The sequence below is a fragment of the Telopea speciosissima genome, chromosome 11 (genome assembly GCF_018873765.1).
Source record: "Telopea speciosissima isolate NSW1024214 ecotype Mountain lineage chromosome 11, Tspe_v1, whole genome shotgun sequence".
In the NCBI taxonomy this organism is placed as follows: domain Eukaryota; kingdom Viridiplantae; phylum Streptophyta; class Magnoliopsida; order Proteales; family Proteaceae; genus Telopea; species Telopea speciosissima.
The window spans coordinates 41,518,202-41,533,033 of NC_057926.1; the positions used below are offsets into that span (position 1 = coordinate 41,518,202).

The following is a 14,832-nucleotide window of genomic DNA, read 5'->3' on the forward strand; positions in this document are numbered from 1 at the left end:
ATAGGATAAATTACACATCACCCCCTGATTTTTGAATAAACTCAAATCACCCCCTCTACAGTAACGGTGTTAGTCTGCTGTTAGTTATTTATGTGAATGGACTATTTTACCCTTGTACCAAAACATTAGAATTAAATTTACAATACAACCCTTCCTTCATCTTCAACATTGGTCAAGGGTGGTTTAGGAATTTAAATTTATTTAACTGGCTGACATCATCACTTAACAACATAAAACTAACAGTAGGGACTAATTTGTCATATTGAGGTCTAAACCAGAGGCCGGGTGATTGAGTTTTTTAAAAAACCAGAGGGTGATCTGAGTTTCATTTGAAAACCAAGGGGTGACGTATAATTTATCCAAAAAATTATTATGAAGCAAGGTCACCATTCACAAGGAAGTCAAACACAACATGAATAAAATAAAATTAATGCTATAGTTTAAATCATATCTGTTCACAGTCAGCTTTTAAAATCCATAGATTTTTCAGGTATTCCACTAAGCATTTCATGTACCATCTCCACCTCTTGGATGCATATTTTAAATGCTTGTGTAACCAATAAATTTGGAGGAAAAGTTTAAATTCACTTATCTAGTTTTCGATGACCTCATTGAAATTGAAGTTTGTTGAAAGACTGTTGAATTCGCCACATTCTTCACCGCAGCAGTCACAAAATTCGAACAAGGTTAGAAAATATCGGTGGGGCTGAGTCGTGCCACCGGTCACTCTTCTTAAGATCCTAGTTGTTCCCCCTTACTGGTGCAATCGGGTTGGTGTGAACTGGACTCCCAAGATAAAACAGCCCCCTATAAGCCTGTTAGTTCACGTGCACTCGTTGACTATCCCCCCTCCTCTGTCAGAGAACATTTTCCCAAAAATTATAGTGAGACAATCCACTTTACTCACCATATAGTGCTACAAAAGACTATACTCCATAAATAATAAGGAAAATGTAGGAAAATTTATGTTTTTGATTACAAGTTGGCCAGCTCTAGTAAATTTACTTAAACGGGCGAAAAAAGTGCAGGACTTTAAATTGGTGGGGATCAATTAAGCCTAGCCAAAACCAACCGAGCCTGATGGATTGAAACCCCTACGTACTTTTAACATATTATAAATTTTGATTTTCTTTGGGATTCCAATTGATTACTTTCAAACAAAGAGATTCATTCAATCACCACACCATTTGAATTGAAATCTTTTTTATAATATTTGTAATTTTTCAACCACATGAACTGATGATTTGACAAGTTGATTATTGGACAAATTAAAACTCTCATGCCATGAGTTTTCTCTCAATCTCAACACACGGAGTTTATCATCAAGTGACATGAAGTTTTGACCATTGATCTATGACATGGAAAATTACATTAGGCGTAATTGTACGTGTCCTGGGTAAAGGAGCACTGGAACTTAGCTCGCTCCTCCCTACTATCAAAATCATATATATGCCCCTTATTGTGGGAGGAGAGAGATAAACATAGAGAGGCGTTGGAGTCCGTCATTGACCAGACAACATTCTTTTTTCCCACAGCATCCTCTTTCTTCCCCTCACCAGAACCAATAATCTCCTCTATGCTAAACTCCCGCCTTTCCATGCTTCCCAAACTACCCTTCCTCACTCTTCCATATAACACATAAGTCCTATTCTCCTCTCTAACAGTAATTGAAGTTGGGAGCTTATCAACATCAAGGGCAATTTCATCATAAACCACCGCTTCCTCCCAACCATCTTTGCTCTTCAGGAACCATGCTTTCCTTTTAGACATCACCACTACAACGCCGTCATTTCTAACAGCAATTCGGTCAGCCGCTGTCAAATCCTCTGTCAACCTCACCACCCTCACAGTTCCATCGTCAGCATTGACCTTAAACAATTTTCCGGTGTTTGTTTGAACCACCAATAGGAAGCTCTTGCTGACGTAAGCAATTCCATTGAGGCCACTAAGGCTGCAGGGTTGCCTAGTGTACATGTGTTGAGATGAGAAGATTGCTGACATAGATAAGACAGATGGTTTTCCGGTGGGTTCAACTTTCCAGATGAAGTTGCCAACAGGGTTGGTGACGTAAGCATTGCCGGCATGGTCAACGGCGACATCAATAGCTATTGGCCGGTGACCGGAAACCATGGAGTTAGTGAGGGGTGTGAGGAAGAGGAGGTCACCGGAGGTCAGGTCGTAGGCGGCAAGAGCATTGAAGGGGGGTCGCGGTTCAAAGGCATGGAGAATGATGAGAAGACGGTTGGTATTGGAGTCGACGGTGACGCCAAGAATGTTAACCATCAGAGGGAGGGAATGGATGGAGAACAAGGTTTCGACAATACCGCCGTCGGAGATGGCTTTGAGGGAGTGGTGGTTGAATGAGGCAACGACGAAGTGTTGGGAAGTTGGGTTCCAAGCGAGGCCTATTGGGAAGAGATTTGGTGATTGGAAATTGATGATGTGGGTAGAAATAACTGTGGGACTCATCACCATGAAGAGAAAGAAAAAAATGGATATTTGGGCTTCAAGGGAAGAAGGAGACATGTTTCCTTTATCTTTTCAATCTCTTCCTAACGTTTAGGGGGAGGCTGAGAGAGTGTCTGTGTGTGGATAATGTGGATGAGACCATGGTAGTATATATATACTGGCGGGTCATATGGTAGAACAAAATATTATATGCATTTTTTATTTTTAACAAAAAAAAATTTCAATAGTCAACATTTTACTTTTTTTTGATAGGTGCACTAAAATCAGGTACTCCCATGCACTGTTTTAAGTATGTACCAGCTGGTTGATACGGATTGGCTAATACAAACAAATACTTTTTAGGGAAAATGTTTCTTGTGGAGGAGCATGGCCCTTGTGCGTGCGAGGGTCAATGAAAGTGTCCAGAAGCATAAGGTAGGCAGTCATTTTCGCCTTTCATGGAGGGGCAGGATTGTCATTTCAATATTTCACCTTTTCTGTGTGTAACATTGGGTGCTAGAGTCCCCCATAGGAAACATTTTTTCTTTTTTTTTTTAATATTAAAAATCAATGTTTAGATTTTTTTTATTATTCTATATTGATTTGATACGGTCAAAAAGTATCCCTTGCGACGAATACCGATGCCGATACATGAATTAAATCCATTTTCTTATCAAATTTCTGAAGTGTTGGCGATTTAACATACATGCTTGTGTATGTAATTATCCTTTTGCTTTTTTTTCTTCTATCTGAAATGGTTTATGATATTACCGAACAAAAAAAAAAAAAAATGGTATTTGATTAAAAATATTGTGAAACAAGGTCACCCGATTCACAAGGAAGTCACCCAACTACTCCCAATATATATATTTTTTTGGGTAAGACAACTACTCCCATTATAATTTCCTCATGTACTATACCTTATACTCCTTATATTGTTTAATTTAACAGTTAGCTTTTAAAATCCATAGATTTTCAGGAATTCCACAATGCATTCCATTTCAGATCCCATCATCTTCACCTCTTGGATGCTTATTTTAAATGCTTGTATAACCAGTAAATTTGGTGTAAGAGTATAACTTCACTTATCTGGTAGGAGATATCGGTGGGGTTTGAATCGTACACCGGTCACTCTTCATAAGACCTTACTTGTTTTTTAGTGGCGGTGCAACGGTTGGTGTGAACTGGTTTCCCAAAATAAAACAGTCTCCTATAAGCTTGTTAGGCCGCGTGCACTCGTTGATTAGCCCCCGTTCTTGTCGAGGATACTTTGAGATTGTGCTCAAACTTAGAAATGAAAGTCGTGATATTTAAGAAAACTTATGTAGAACTTCCTTCACTTCGTGACAGAGTTATTCTGCATCTTGAAGGGTGGGGGTTTCCATAATTCTAACAAATACCTTTTGGTCCTTGATGTGGAGCTGAATGATGTTTCTAGGGCAGAAGAAACATGGCCCAATGACATGGGTGAAGACATTGTCATTTGAAACGATGGATCTTCCATGTGAAAAAGCTCTCAAAATATGTTCAAATTTAGAACACAAAATGGAGAGACCTTACTTTTGCACAAGTAAATGTCATTAATTTCTCCTACTGGTTCTCCCCGTAAGCCATGATTTGGACTAACCTTTGACTCTGATATCACTTGTCGTATCACTAATTTATCCCCTATAATTTCATGCCCTTCCATCTCTTCAAATTCCTCTCATAGGGGGTGGAAATGACCACCTTACCCCCTATCGAACACGTTGTCTGAGTGAGGTCCACCACCTATTAGAGAGACTTGGGGAAATGGACCGGACAGAGAATTATAGGAGATAATTTTTTATCCTTCATGCCTACAAAACAAGCAAAACTAATGATAATTCAAAATTAAATATTGGTAATGGATCATTGCTATGGTAAACAAAGTGACATTATTACCAATGAGCTATATCATTTCTTAAAACTATCTTTCATAAATAAAAAGGAAAATGCAGGAAATTTCCTATTACATGTTGGCCAGCTCCAGTAAATTTTCTTAAACGGGTGGAAACGGTGCAAGACTTCAAATTGGTGTGGATCAATAAAGGCCGGACAAAACCAACCGAGCCTGACTTATTGAAACCCATACTTTTAACATACTATAAATTTTGATTTTCTTTGGGATTACAATTAGTTACTTTCAAACAAAGAGATTCATTCAATCACCACATCATTTGCATTAGGAATCTTTTCCATAATATTAGTAACTTTTCAACTACATGAATTGATGATTTGACAAGTAGATTGTTGGACAAATTAAAACTCTCATGACATGAGTTTTCTCTCCATCTCAAATGAATTTATGTTAAGCTCACTTCCAAAACTTTCTCAAAAACTTCATAACACATGGAGTTTATCATTAATTGATGTGAAATTTTGAAAATTTGATCTATGACATGGAAAATTACATTACGCGTAATTGTATGTGTTCTAGGTAAAGGAGCACTAGAACTTAGTTCGCTCCTCCCTTCTATCAAAATTACATATATACCCCTTATTGTGGGAGGAGAGAGATAAACACAGAGAGGCGTTAGCCTCCGTCATTGACCAGACAACATTCTTTTTCCCACAACATCCTCTTTCTTCCCCTTACCGGACCCAATAATCTCCTCTATGCTAAACTCCCCCCTTTCCAAGCTTCCCAAACTACCCTTCCTCACTCTTCTATATAACACATAAGTCCTTTTCTCCTCTCTAATAGCAATCGAAGTTGGGAGCTTATCAGCATCAAGGGCAATTTCGTCATAAACCACTGCTTCATTCCAACCATCCTTGCTCTTCAGGAACCACACCTTCTTTTTAGACATCACAACCACAACTCCGTCATTTCTAACGGCAATCCGGTCAGCCGCCGTCAAATCCTCCGTCAACCTCACCACCCTCGCGGTTCCATCGTCAATTTCGACCTTAAACAATTTTCCAGTGTTAGTCTGAACCACCAATAGACAACCCTTGCTGACGTAAGCAATCCCACTAAGGCCACTAAAGCTGTAGGGTTGCCTAGTGTAAACGTGTTGAGACAAGAAGATTGCTGACATGGACAAGACAGATGGTTTTCCTGTGGCTTCAACTTTCCAGATGAAGTTGCCAGTAGGGTTGGTGACGTAAGCATTGCCGGCATGGTCAACGGCAACATCAATAGCTATCGGTCGGCGGCCGGAAACCATGGAGTTAGTGAGGGATGTGAGGAAGAGGCGGTCGCCGGAGGTCAGGTCGTAGGCGGCGAGAGCATTGAAGGGGGGTTGTGGTTCAAAGGCATGGAGAATGGCGAGAAGACGGTTGGTGTTGGAGTCGATGGTGACGCCAAGAATGGCAACCATCGGAGGGAGGGAATGGTCAGAGAATAGGGTTTCGACAATACCACTGTCAGAGATGGCTTTGAGGGAGTGGTAATTGGGTGAGCCAATGACAAAGTGTTGCTAGGTTGGATTCCAAGCGAAGCCTATTGGAAAGAGATTTGGTAATCGAAAATTGATTATGTGGGTAGAAATAACTGTGGGACTCATCACCATGAAGAGAAAGAAGATAATGGACACTGGGGCTTCAAGGGAAGAAGAAGGAGACATGTTTTCTATATCCTTTCAATCTCTTCCTAGTGTTTAGGGGGTGGCAGAGAGAGTGTCTGTGTGTGGATATTGTTGATGAGACTATGCTAGTTTATATATACTAGTGGATCATATGGTAGAACAAAATATTATTATTTTTTTATATCTCTTCCTAATGTTAGGGGGATGGCTGAGAGAGTGTTTGTGTGTGGACATTGTGGATGAGATCATGCTAGTTTATATATACCAGCGGATCATATGGTAGAACTAAATATTATTATTTTTTAGGGAAGTAGTTTTCTGTACGGGAGTGTGTCTCATGCTAGTTTATATATACCAGCGGATCATATGGTAGAACTAAATATTATTATTTTTTAGGGAAGTAGTTTTCTGTACTGGAGTGTAGCCTAGGCCAGCACTCCCATGTGTCTATCTCTCTCCTCTTTAAAATAAGGGGGCAGAAGTGTCTTTTCACATGGAGAGGAGAGAGATAGACTCATGGGAGTGCTGGCGTAGGCCACACTCCCGGACAGAGAACTTTTTCCCTATTTTTTAATAGGAAAAATTTTCAATAGTCAACATTTCACTTTTTTTGATAGCTAAACTAAAATTAGGTATTCTAACGTATGGTTTTAGGTATATACCTGGTTGATACGGATTGGTCAATATGATATAGTTAATTATTTTTTAGGGGAAATGTTTGTTGTGGGGGAGCATGGCCCTTGTGCGTGCGAGGGTCAATGGGATTGTGTACGTAGAAACATAAGGTAGGCAGTCATTTTAGCCTTTCATGGGGTGAGGGAGAGGGGTGTTCATTTCAGTATTTTACCTTCTCTGTGTCTGAACATGGGATGCTATACTCCCCAACAGGAAACATTTCTCTTTTTAAGATTTATTCTGATTTTGTATCAATCTATACGGTCAACACGTATCATTATCAATTTTGGAATCACTAGCGACCAATGCGGTGTCGATACCGTGAATTAAATCCTTTTTCTTATCAAATTGCTGAAGTGTTGGCCATTCAACATACATCCCTGTGTATAGGAACTAAGTGTGGCAATTGGTCGGCTTGGTTTAGTTTGGGTCAGGCTGACCAAGCCTTTTAGCACATATTGAGCTAAACCAAAACCGACCAATATGCTTATTGGTCTTTAAAATCCAAACATAGCTAGTGGTTCGATCGATTTTGGTCTCTGATCAGTCTATTATTAGCCTTATATTGGTAATCAAATAGCTCCCATTGCCAGTGCACAGAACAATGCCAATAAACTAATCACAAAAATGATCAATATATATCCATAAGTGTAGCTCGTTGAATTCCTGAGCTAATTAAATAAACAAAAAGTATTGCTTTTTAACTCACAGGATTATGTATATTAATAAATGAATAACAAAAAGTATTGTTTGTATTTTCATTATAATATATATATATATATATTTTTCTATTCAGAGTAAAATCTTGTTATTTCACATATGTATTCGAAAATGTATGTGAAATAATGACAACTCTTAAGAATGACATAATGGTAGGTAATTTTTAAATTATATTAAGTAAATTATTTAACCCTCACTTGAAGAACTTTAAGGAATAAAATAAAAGGTGATAAAAAGAAAGTTATGAATTCTAAATACACCTATGGACATGTTATTCATTCTTTTTTTTTTTTATTATTAGTTTTATACTACGTGGTTTAAAAACTTTTTGGAGAATTTTAAACACGTTTGCGAAATATGTTATGTAATTGTGTAGTGACATGTGGAGCATAGATAGATTGTATCCAATTTTTCATACTAAATCAAGTCAAAAAGTGCAGTTTTTAGATCTTTATGATTCCTTGGCTCAAGAAAGACCATGGGAAATACATTCATTGGTTTACTTGATTATTTATTTTTCAGGACGAGTTTCATCTATAGGGACTTGGACCCTCTCCAGCGCGGGAGGGTTTCCAACACACATCCAACGGATAGGCTGGCATGATCCACATTGGGAAGTGTACTAACATGTGGATCGGGTCAGCCCATCCATTGTGCATTGGACACTATCCCTGGACAGAAACCATGTCCCATCTATAGTAAACATAAAAAAAATCTATGTAGATTTTTAATTTGGATTTGATCAAATGGTTCTATAAGGTAACTCAGAATAGCCTTTGGTTTAGGTTTGATTAGGATATCGAAGCTCTGCCAAAGGGTAAATCCCAGGATTAAATAGCACGATTTTTAGAAAATCGTCCAGTTCGATTTGAAAAATATTTGATCCAACAATAGAGGAAATTTAGGCATATTTAGTTAAACTTATCCGGTTTCTATATCCACAAACCAACTTCTTAGAGGTAAGAAGGTGATCCAGTGATACATGTCCCATAAGCTCTCCCAAACATGCGCTTAATAAGGTCAAGTTGGAAGTTAAACAGTTATACATAAGTTTTTCTAGGTCCTTGGTGCCTTCATATACCTGAGAAATTCTCTCCACCTCAATATGCTTTAAGGTTTTCAGTTAAGCCCTCACATAGTATCAGAGCTTCAAATGTCATTCCATTTGTATGGTTATTCCATACCTCATTTGTCTTTCCATGTATACGGTAAAAGTTCGATTTTTAAAATTAAAATCTAACGTGTCACTAGCTTTATCTTTTTCTCTGTGGTTGATTTACCTAATGACTCCATGATTGGAGATAGAGATATTCTTTAATGGTTGCTTGCGGGGGTGTTTACCTTAGGAAGAACTATTGTTCCTATTCCCTTCTTTTTTAAGTCATCTATTTTTTATAGTTTTATTGTTGGATATGTGTCCATCAAACCCGGAATTTATCTTTAATATTATTTTAATATAATTTGCATGATGTTAAATGGGCTTTGGTTGTCCTTAGTTTTTCATTTAAAATGTACTTTACTAGGAACATGATTGGATTTCTTGTTTATATGGTCATTACATCATGTGTTCTTCGGAATGTTGATTACAACAAAGATGTGAATGCACATAACTTGTGTGCACTGTATAGGATCGCATGGGAATCTTGTGTGTGTCACTGTAAGTAGCTAGATAACAAGATTTTTATTTTTAGAATTCAATTGGTCCCTTGACCTGAGAGGTCCTTATCATTGCGGCTATGCATCATAGATTTTGGTGCACCAATGGTGGATGTCTTCCAAACTATTATCACTGTATTGGATTCACATTTTTTGATCGTGAACAAAAGAATATCTCAGCATGGAGTCCATTGTCCTTCTGGAGAATATCAAGGAGAGAGAAAGTTTGTGTATGGTTGGACATAGATTCAAATCTGGTATCATTTTTGTAAAATATTTACAAATTATTTTAAAATTAATGTTATTTGTTAATAATATCAATTAATTGAATACTTTAACAAAATATTCTTATCCAATCATTGACACAGAATCTTTGCATTGACATGTTCGATGGACATGGGTTTGGTAGTAATTCAAATACATGTCCTATAGTCATTATGTGATATTGTTTTAGTGGAGCGACTAATATGCAATTACCAAGGTTAAATTGCAAATTGTTCAAGAGATAAAGGTGAGTATCTTTGGGGCTTCTGGTATTAAGGAAATAACTATTAGTATTGTACGGGATGGGTGTGAGCAAGATGTCCCGGAGTGGAGAGATGAATTGTATAGTTTGGGTTCAGGCTTAGGCAGGCATGTCCCCCCCCCCCCCCTTTGTACTCATTATTCTTTGGATCTAATTAATAAAATTTTAGGGGTTGGCCCGGTCCCAGAGAATATTCGGGTTAAAAAATAAATAAATAAAGGTCTTTTTCTTTTTCTTTTTTTTTGGTGAATAGAAAATAATGGTATTAACTTATCTATAAGTATTTTAATAATTATCATTAATTAGATTAATAATAAATGTAAAGTATTTGGATTAGGAAAGATTCTCAATGTATACATGTTAAGCTCCTTCCAAGACTTTTCGTTTTTTTCTCAAACCATTCATAACAACACATGGAGTACTTTACCATCAATTGATATAAAATTTCGAGACCATATATCTATTATAACATTAGTTGTAATTGTATGTATTCTGGGTAAAGGAGCATTGGAGCATAGCTCGCTCCTCCCTTCTATCAAAACGGCATATTTGCCCGTTATTGGGAGAGGAGAGAGATAAACATAAAGAGAGGCATTAGCGTCTGTCATTGACAAGACAACATTCTTTTTTCCCACAACCTCCTCTTTCTTCCCCTTACCCAACCTAATAATCTCCTCTATGCTGAACTCTCCCCTTTCCATGCGTCCCAAACTACCCTTCCTCATTCTTCCATATAACACATAAGTCCTATTCTCCTCTCTAACAACAATCGAAGTTGGGAGCTTATCAGCATCAAGTGCAATTTCATCATAAACCACCGCTTCATTCCAACCATCCTTGCTCTTCAAGAACCATACCTTCATTTTAGACATCACCACCACAACACCGTCATTTCTAACGGCAATCCGGTCAGCCGCCGTCAAATCCTCTGTCAGGTTCACCACCCTCGCAGTTCCATCGTCAACTTCGACCTTAAACAATTTTCCAGTGTTTGTCTGAACCACCAATAGATTACCCTTGTTGACGTATGCAATCCCACTAAGGCCACTAAAGCTGTAGGGTTCCCTAGTGTATACGTGTTGAGATGCGAAGATTGCTGACATGGACAAGACTGATGGTTTTCCGGTGGCTTCAACTTTCCAAATGAAGTTGCCAGCAGGGTTGGTGACATAAGCATTGCCGGCATGGTCGACGGTAACATCAATAGCTATCGGTCGGCGGCAAGAAACCATGGAGTTAGTGAGGGGTGTGAGGAAGAGGCGGTCGCCGGAGGTCAGGTCGTAGGCGGCAAGAGCATTAAAGGGGGGTCGCGGTTCAAAGGCATGGAGAATGGAAAGAAGACGGTTGGTGTTGGAGTCGACGGTGACACCAAGAATGTTAACCATCGGGGGGAGGGAATGGATGGAGAACAGGGTTTCGACAATACCGTCATCGGAGATGGCTTTGAGGGAGAGTGGTGGTTAAGTGAGCCAACGACAATGTGTTGGGAGGTTGGGTTCCAAGCGAAGCCCATTGGGAAGAGATTTGGTGATCGGAAATTGATGATGTGGGTAGAAATAACTGTGGGACTCATCACCGTGAAGAGAAAGAAGATAATGGTCATTGGGGCTTCAAGGGAAGACGAAGGAGACATGTTTTCTATATCCTTTCAATCTCTTCCTAATGTTTAAGAAGAGGTTGAGAGAGTGTCTGTGTGTGGATAATGTGGATGAGACAATGTTAGGATATATACATATATATATATATATATATATATATATATATATATATATATATTGGCGGTCATATGGTAGAACAAATTTATTTTTAATTTTTTTGATAGGAAAAAATTTACTAGTCAACATTTCAGTTTTTTTGATAGGGTACACTAAATTTAGGTTTTAGGTATGTACGAGGTTGATATGGATTGGCCAATACGAACTGGATAATTATTTTTTAAGGTAAATGGTAGCATGGCTCTTGTGCTTGAGAGGGTCAATGGGAGTGTGTAGAAGCATAAGGTAGGTAGTCATTTTCGCCTTTTAGGGGGCAGGGTGGTCATTTCAGTATTTCACCTTCTATCTATGTGTCTAAACATGGGATGCTAGACTCTCCCACAGGAAACATTTCTCTTTTTTTTTTTTTTTAATATTAAAACACAATGTTTAGATTTGTTTTGATTTTATATCGATCTGATACGATCAACACATATCACTAGCGATCAATCTCAATGCCGATACATGAATTAAATCCTTTTTCTTATCAAATTGCTGAAGTGTTGGCAATTCAATATACATGCCTGTGTATGAAAACTAGGTGTGCCAATTGTCGGCTTGGTTTAGTTTGGGTTAGAACGATGTCAATAAACCAATCACAAAAATCATCAATATATGTCCATACATATAACTCGACAAATCCCTGTGCCAAATAAATAAGTAAAAAGTTTTTTTTTTAAATCCCATGATTAAAATAACAAAATGTATTATTTTTTTTATAGTTGTATCAGGTTACAGTTTCAGTTCATTTTGTCAGTCTTATCGTCCAATCGTATTAGGCCAAAATCTACCGATAATAAAGTTTTTTTTTCCAAAATCAAAATCGTAACTGGACTAGTAAGTAATTTTGCTGGTTCCAAATTTAACAGATGTCTGGTCCCTTTTTTATTTTTATTTTTAAGTATGTATATGTACTATTTTTTATTATGACATTTTGATCTCATATTGAAGATTTTTAAATGATTATTGTCATTTTTCTCATTTTATTATAACTTTGTTTGTTTTTCTTTCTTCACTATAATATTTATATATTTTTTCTATTCAGAGTAAAATCTTATTATTTCACATATGTATACAAAAAAGTATATGAAACAATGACAACTTTTGAGAATGATATGATGGTAGGTAATTTTCAAAATCAAGTTAATAATATTTTTGATCCGTCACTTGAAGTACTTTAAGGAATAAAATAAAAGGAGATAAAAAGAAGTTACGTATTCTAAATACACCTATAGACGTGTCATTCAATTTATTTTTTTACTAATTTTATAATTCATGTTTTGAAAGTTTTTTGAAGAATTTTGAATACATTTGTGAAATATGTTGTGTAATTGTGTAGTGACATGTGGAGCATATATAGATTGTATCCAATTATCTATATTAAATGAAGTAAAAAAGTATAGATTTTAAACCTCTATTATTCATTGGCTCAAGAAAAAGCATGGGAAGCACATTTATTGGTTTACTTGATTATTTATTTTTCAGACTGGTTCCTTCTTTAGTAACAAAAAAAAAAAAAAAAAAAAAAAAAAGGATCCATTTAGTTTTTTAATTTGTATTCGGTCGAATAGTTTTATGAGGTAACTTGGAACAACCTTCGGCTTTGGTTTAATTAGGACATTGAAGCATTGCCAAAAGCGAAATCCTAGGATCAAATAGCACGTCTGGTTCCATTTGAAAAATGTTTAACCAAAAAATAGAAGCGATTAAGGCATATTTAATTTAACTTATCCGGTTTCTACTTTCACAAACCAATTTCTTGGAGGCAAGAATTAAGGTGGTCTAGTGATACGTGTCCCATAAGCTCTTCCAAACATGCCCTTAATAAGGTTAAGTTGGAAATTAAATAGTATATCAATTTTTCTAGGTCTTTTTCCTAGGTTGTTGCTGCCTTCATATACCTGAGAAATTCACTCCACATCTATATGATTTAAGGTTTTCAGTTAAACCCTCACTTAGTATTAGAGTTTCGAGTGTATTTTCATTTGTTTGGTCATTTCATCCTTCATGTGTCTTTCCATGTATACGATGTCATTTTTAAGTTACATGCGAGAAGGCATTGGGAATAATCTCACATTAGTTAAGTTGGGATCTTAAACGTCTTCATATACCAGTTGCACTCCTCCACTTAAAAGTTCAAAGTTTTAAATTAAAATCTAACATGTCACCAGCTCTATCTTTTCCTCTGTGTTTGATTTACCAAATGACTCCATGATTGGAAATAGAGAAGTTCTATAATGGTTGCAGGGGTGCTTACCTTAGGAAGCCCTATTGTGCCTGTTCCTTTTCCTTTCTAATTTATCCATTTTTTACACGAGATACTGTTGGATATGCATCCATAAAACCTGGAATTTATCTTTAATATTATTTTAATCTAACTTGCATGATATTAAATAGGTTTTGGTTGTCCTTAGGTTTTCATCTAAAATATACTTCACTAAGAATATGATTCGACATCTTGTTTATATGGTCATTACATCATGTGTTCTTTGAAATGTTGATTCCAACAAAGATGTGAGTGCACATACATTGTGTGCAAGATCACATGAGAATCTTGCATGTGTCATTGTTAGTTGCTAAGTAACAAGATTTTCATTTATAGAATTCAATTGGTTCCTTGACTTGAGAGGTCCTTATCATTGCGGTTGTACATCATGGATTTTGGTGCACCAATGGTTGGTGTCTTCCAAATTATGAATCGATGTACTGGATTCACAGTGTTTGATCGTGAACAAAACAATCTCTTAATATGGAATCCATTGCCTTTCTAGGAAATATCAAGGAGAGAGAAAGTTTGTGTATGGTTGGACATAAATTCGGATCTAATGTCATTTTTGTAAAGTATTTGCAAATTGTTTTAAAATTAATAGTATTATTAATATTAATTAATTAAATACTTTAGCAAAATATTCTCATCCAATCATTGACACAAAATCTTTGCATTGACAATTGACATGTTCAATGAATTGGAGTTTGGCAGAAGTACAAATACATGTCCCATAGTCATTATGTGATATTGTTTTGGTGGAGAGACTAATATGCAATTACCAGGATTAAATTGCAAATTATTCATTTTTGGAGGAGATATATATATTTTTTTTGGTGAATAGGAGATAATGATATTAACTTATCTATATGTATTTTCTAATTATTTTTAATTAGATTAATGATAAGTGTAAAATATTTGGATTAGGAAAGATTCTCAATGGGATCCTGCCTAGGGGTGAAACAGCACTGGTTGGGCCGGGTTTTTTAAAGCCCTAGCCCAACCCCGAGTCCTCTTAGCTCAACCCAAGCCCAACCCGACCCTAGGTCGGGCTGAGATATCTCAGCCCAGGCCCAACCTTGATGGGCTCAGCCTAGCCCAGCTTGGCCCTGATTGACCTTGATTGGGCTAGGTTGGACCTGATTAACCCTGATTTGCTAGGGCCTGGATGACCCTGATTGACCAGTCTCATGTGATTGGGTATTGGTTTGTTTCATACTCAATTGACTATTAGAC

General features: G+C 36.9%; 2 protein-coding genes across 2 annotated transcripts; both read right to left on the reverse strand.

Moving 5' to 3' along the window:
* Positions 1-1,371: 1,371 nt before the first annotated feature.
* LOC122645109 lies at positions 1,372-2,130 on the reverse strand. The gene has a single exon (XM_043838455.1). It carries the CDS (start codon positions 2,128-2,130, stop codon positions 1,372-1,374), a length of 759 nt encoding a protein of 252 aa, XP_043694390.1.
* A 2,882-nt stretch (positions 2,131-5,012) lies between these two features.
* LOC122645110 lies at positions 5,013-5,792 on the reverse strand. The gene has a single exon (XM_043838456.1). The coding sequence runs from the start codon at positions 5,790-5,792 to the stop codon at positions 5,013-5,015; it is 780 nt and encodes a 259-aa protein (XP_043694391.1).
* Positions 5,793-14,832: the final 9,040 nt, after the last annotated feature.

Bases quoted from the DNA above. Each gene is read 5' to 3' on its own strand.
- LOC122645109 (XM_043838455.1), bottom strand. From the start codon at position 2,130: ATGGTTTCCGGTCACCGGCCAATAGCTATTGATGTCGCCGTTGACCAT.
- LOC122645110 (XM_043838456.1), bottom strand. From the start codon at position 5,792: ATGGTTGCCATTCTTGGCGTCACCATCGACTCCAACACCAACCGTCTT.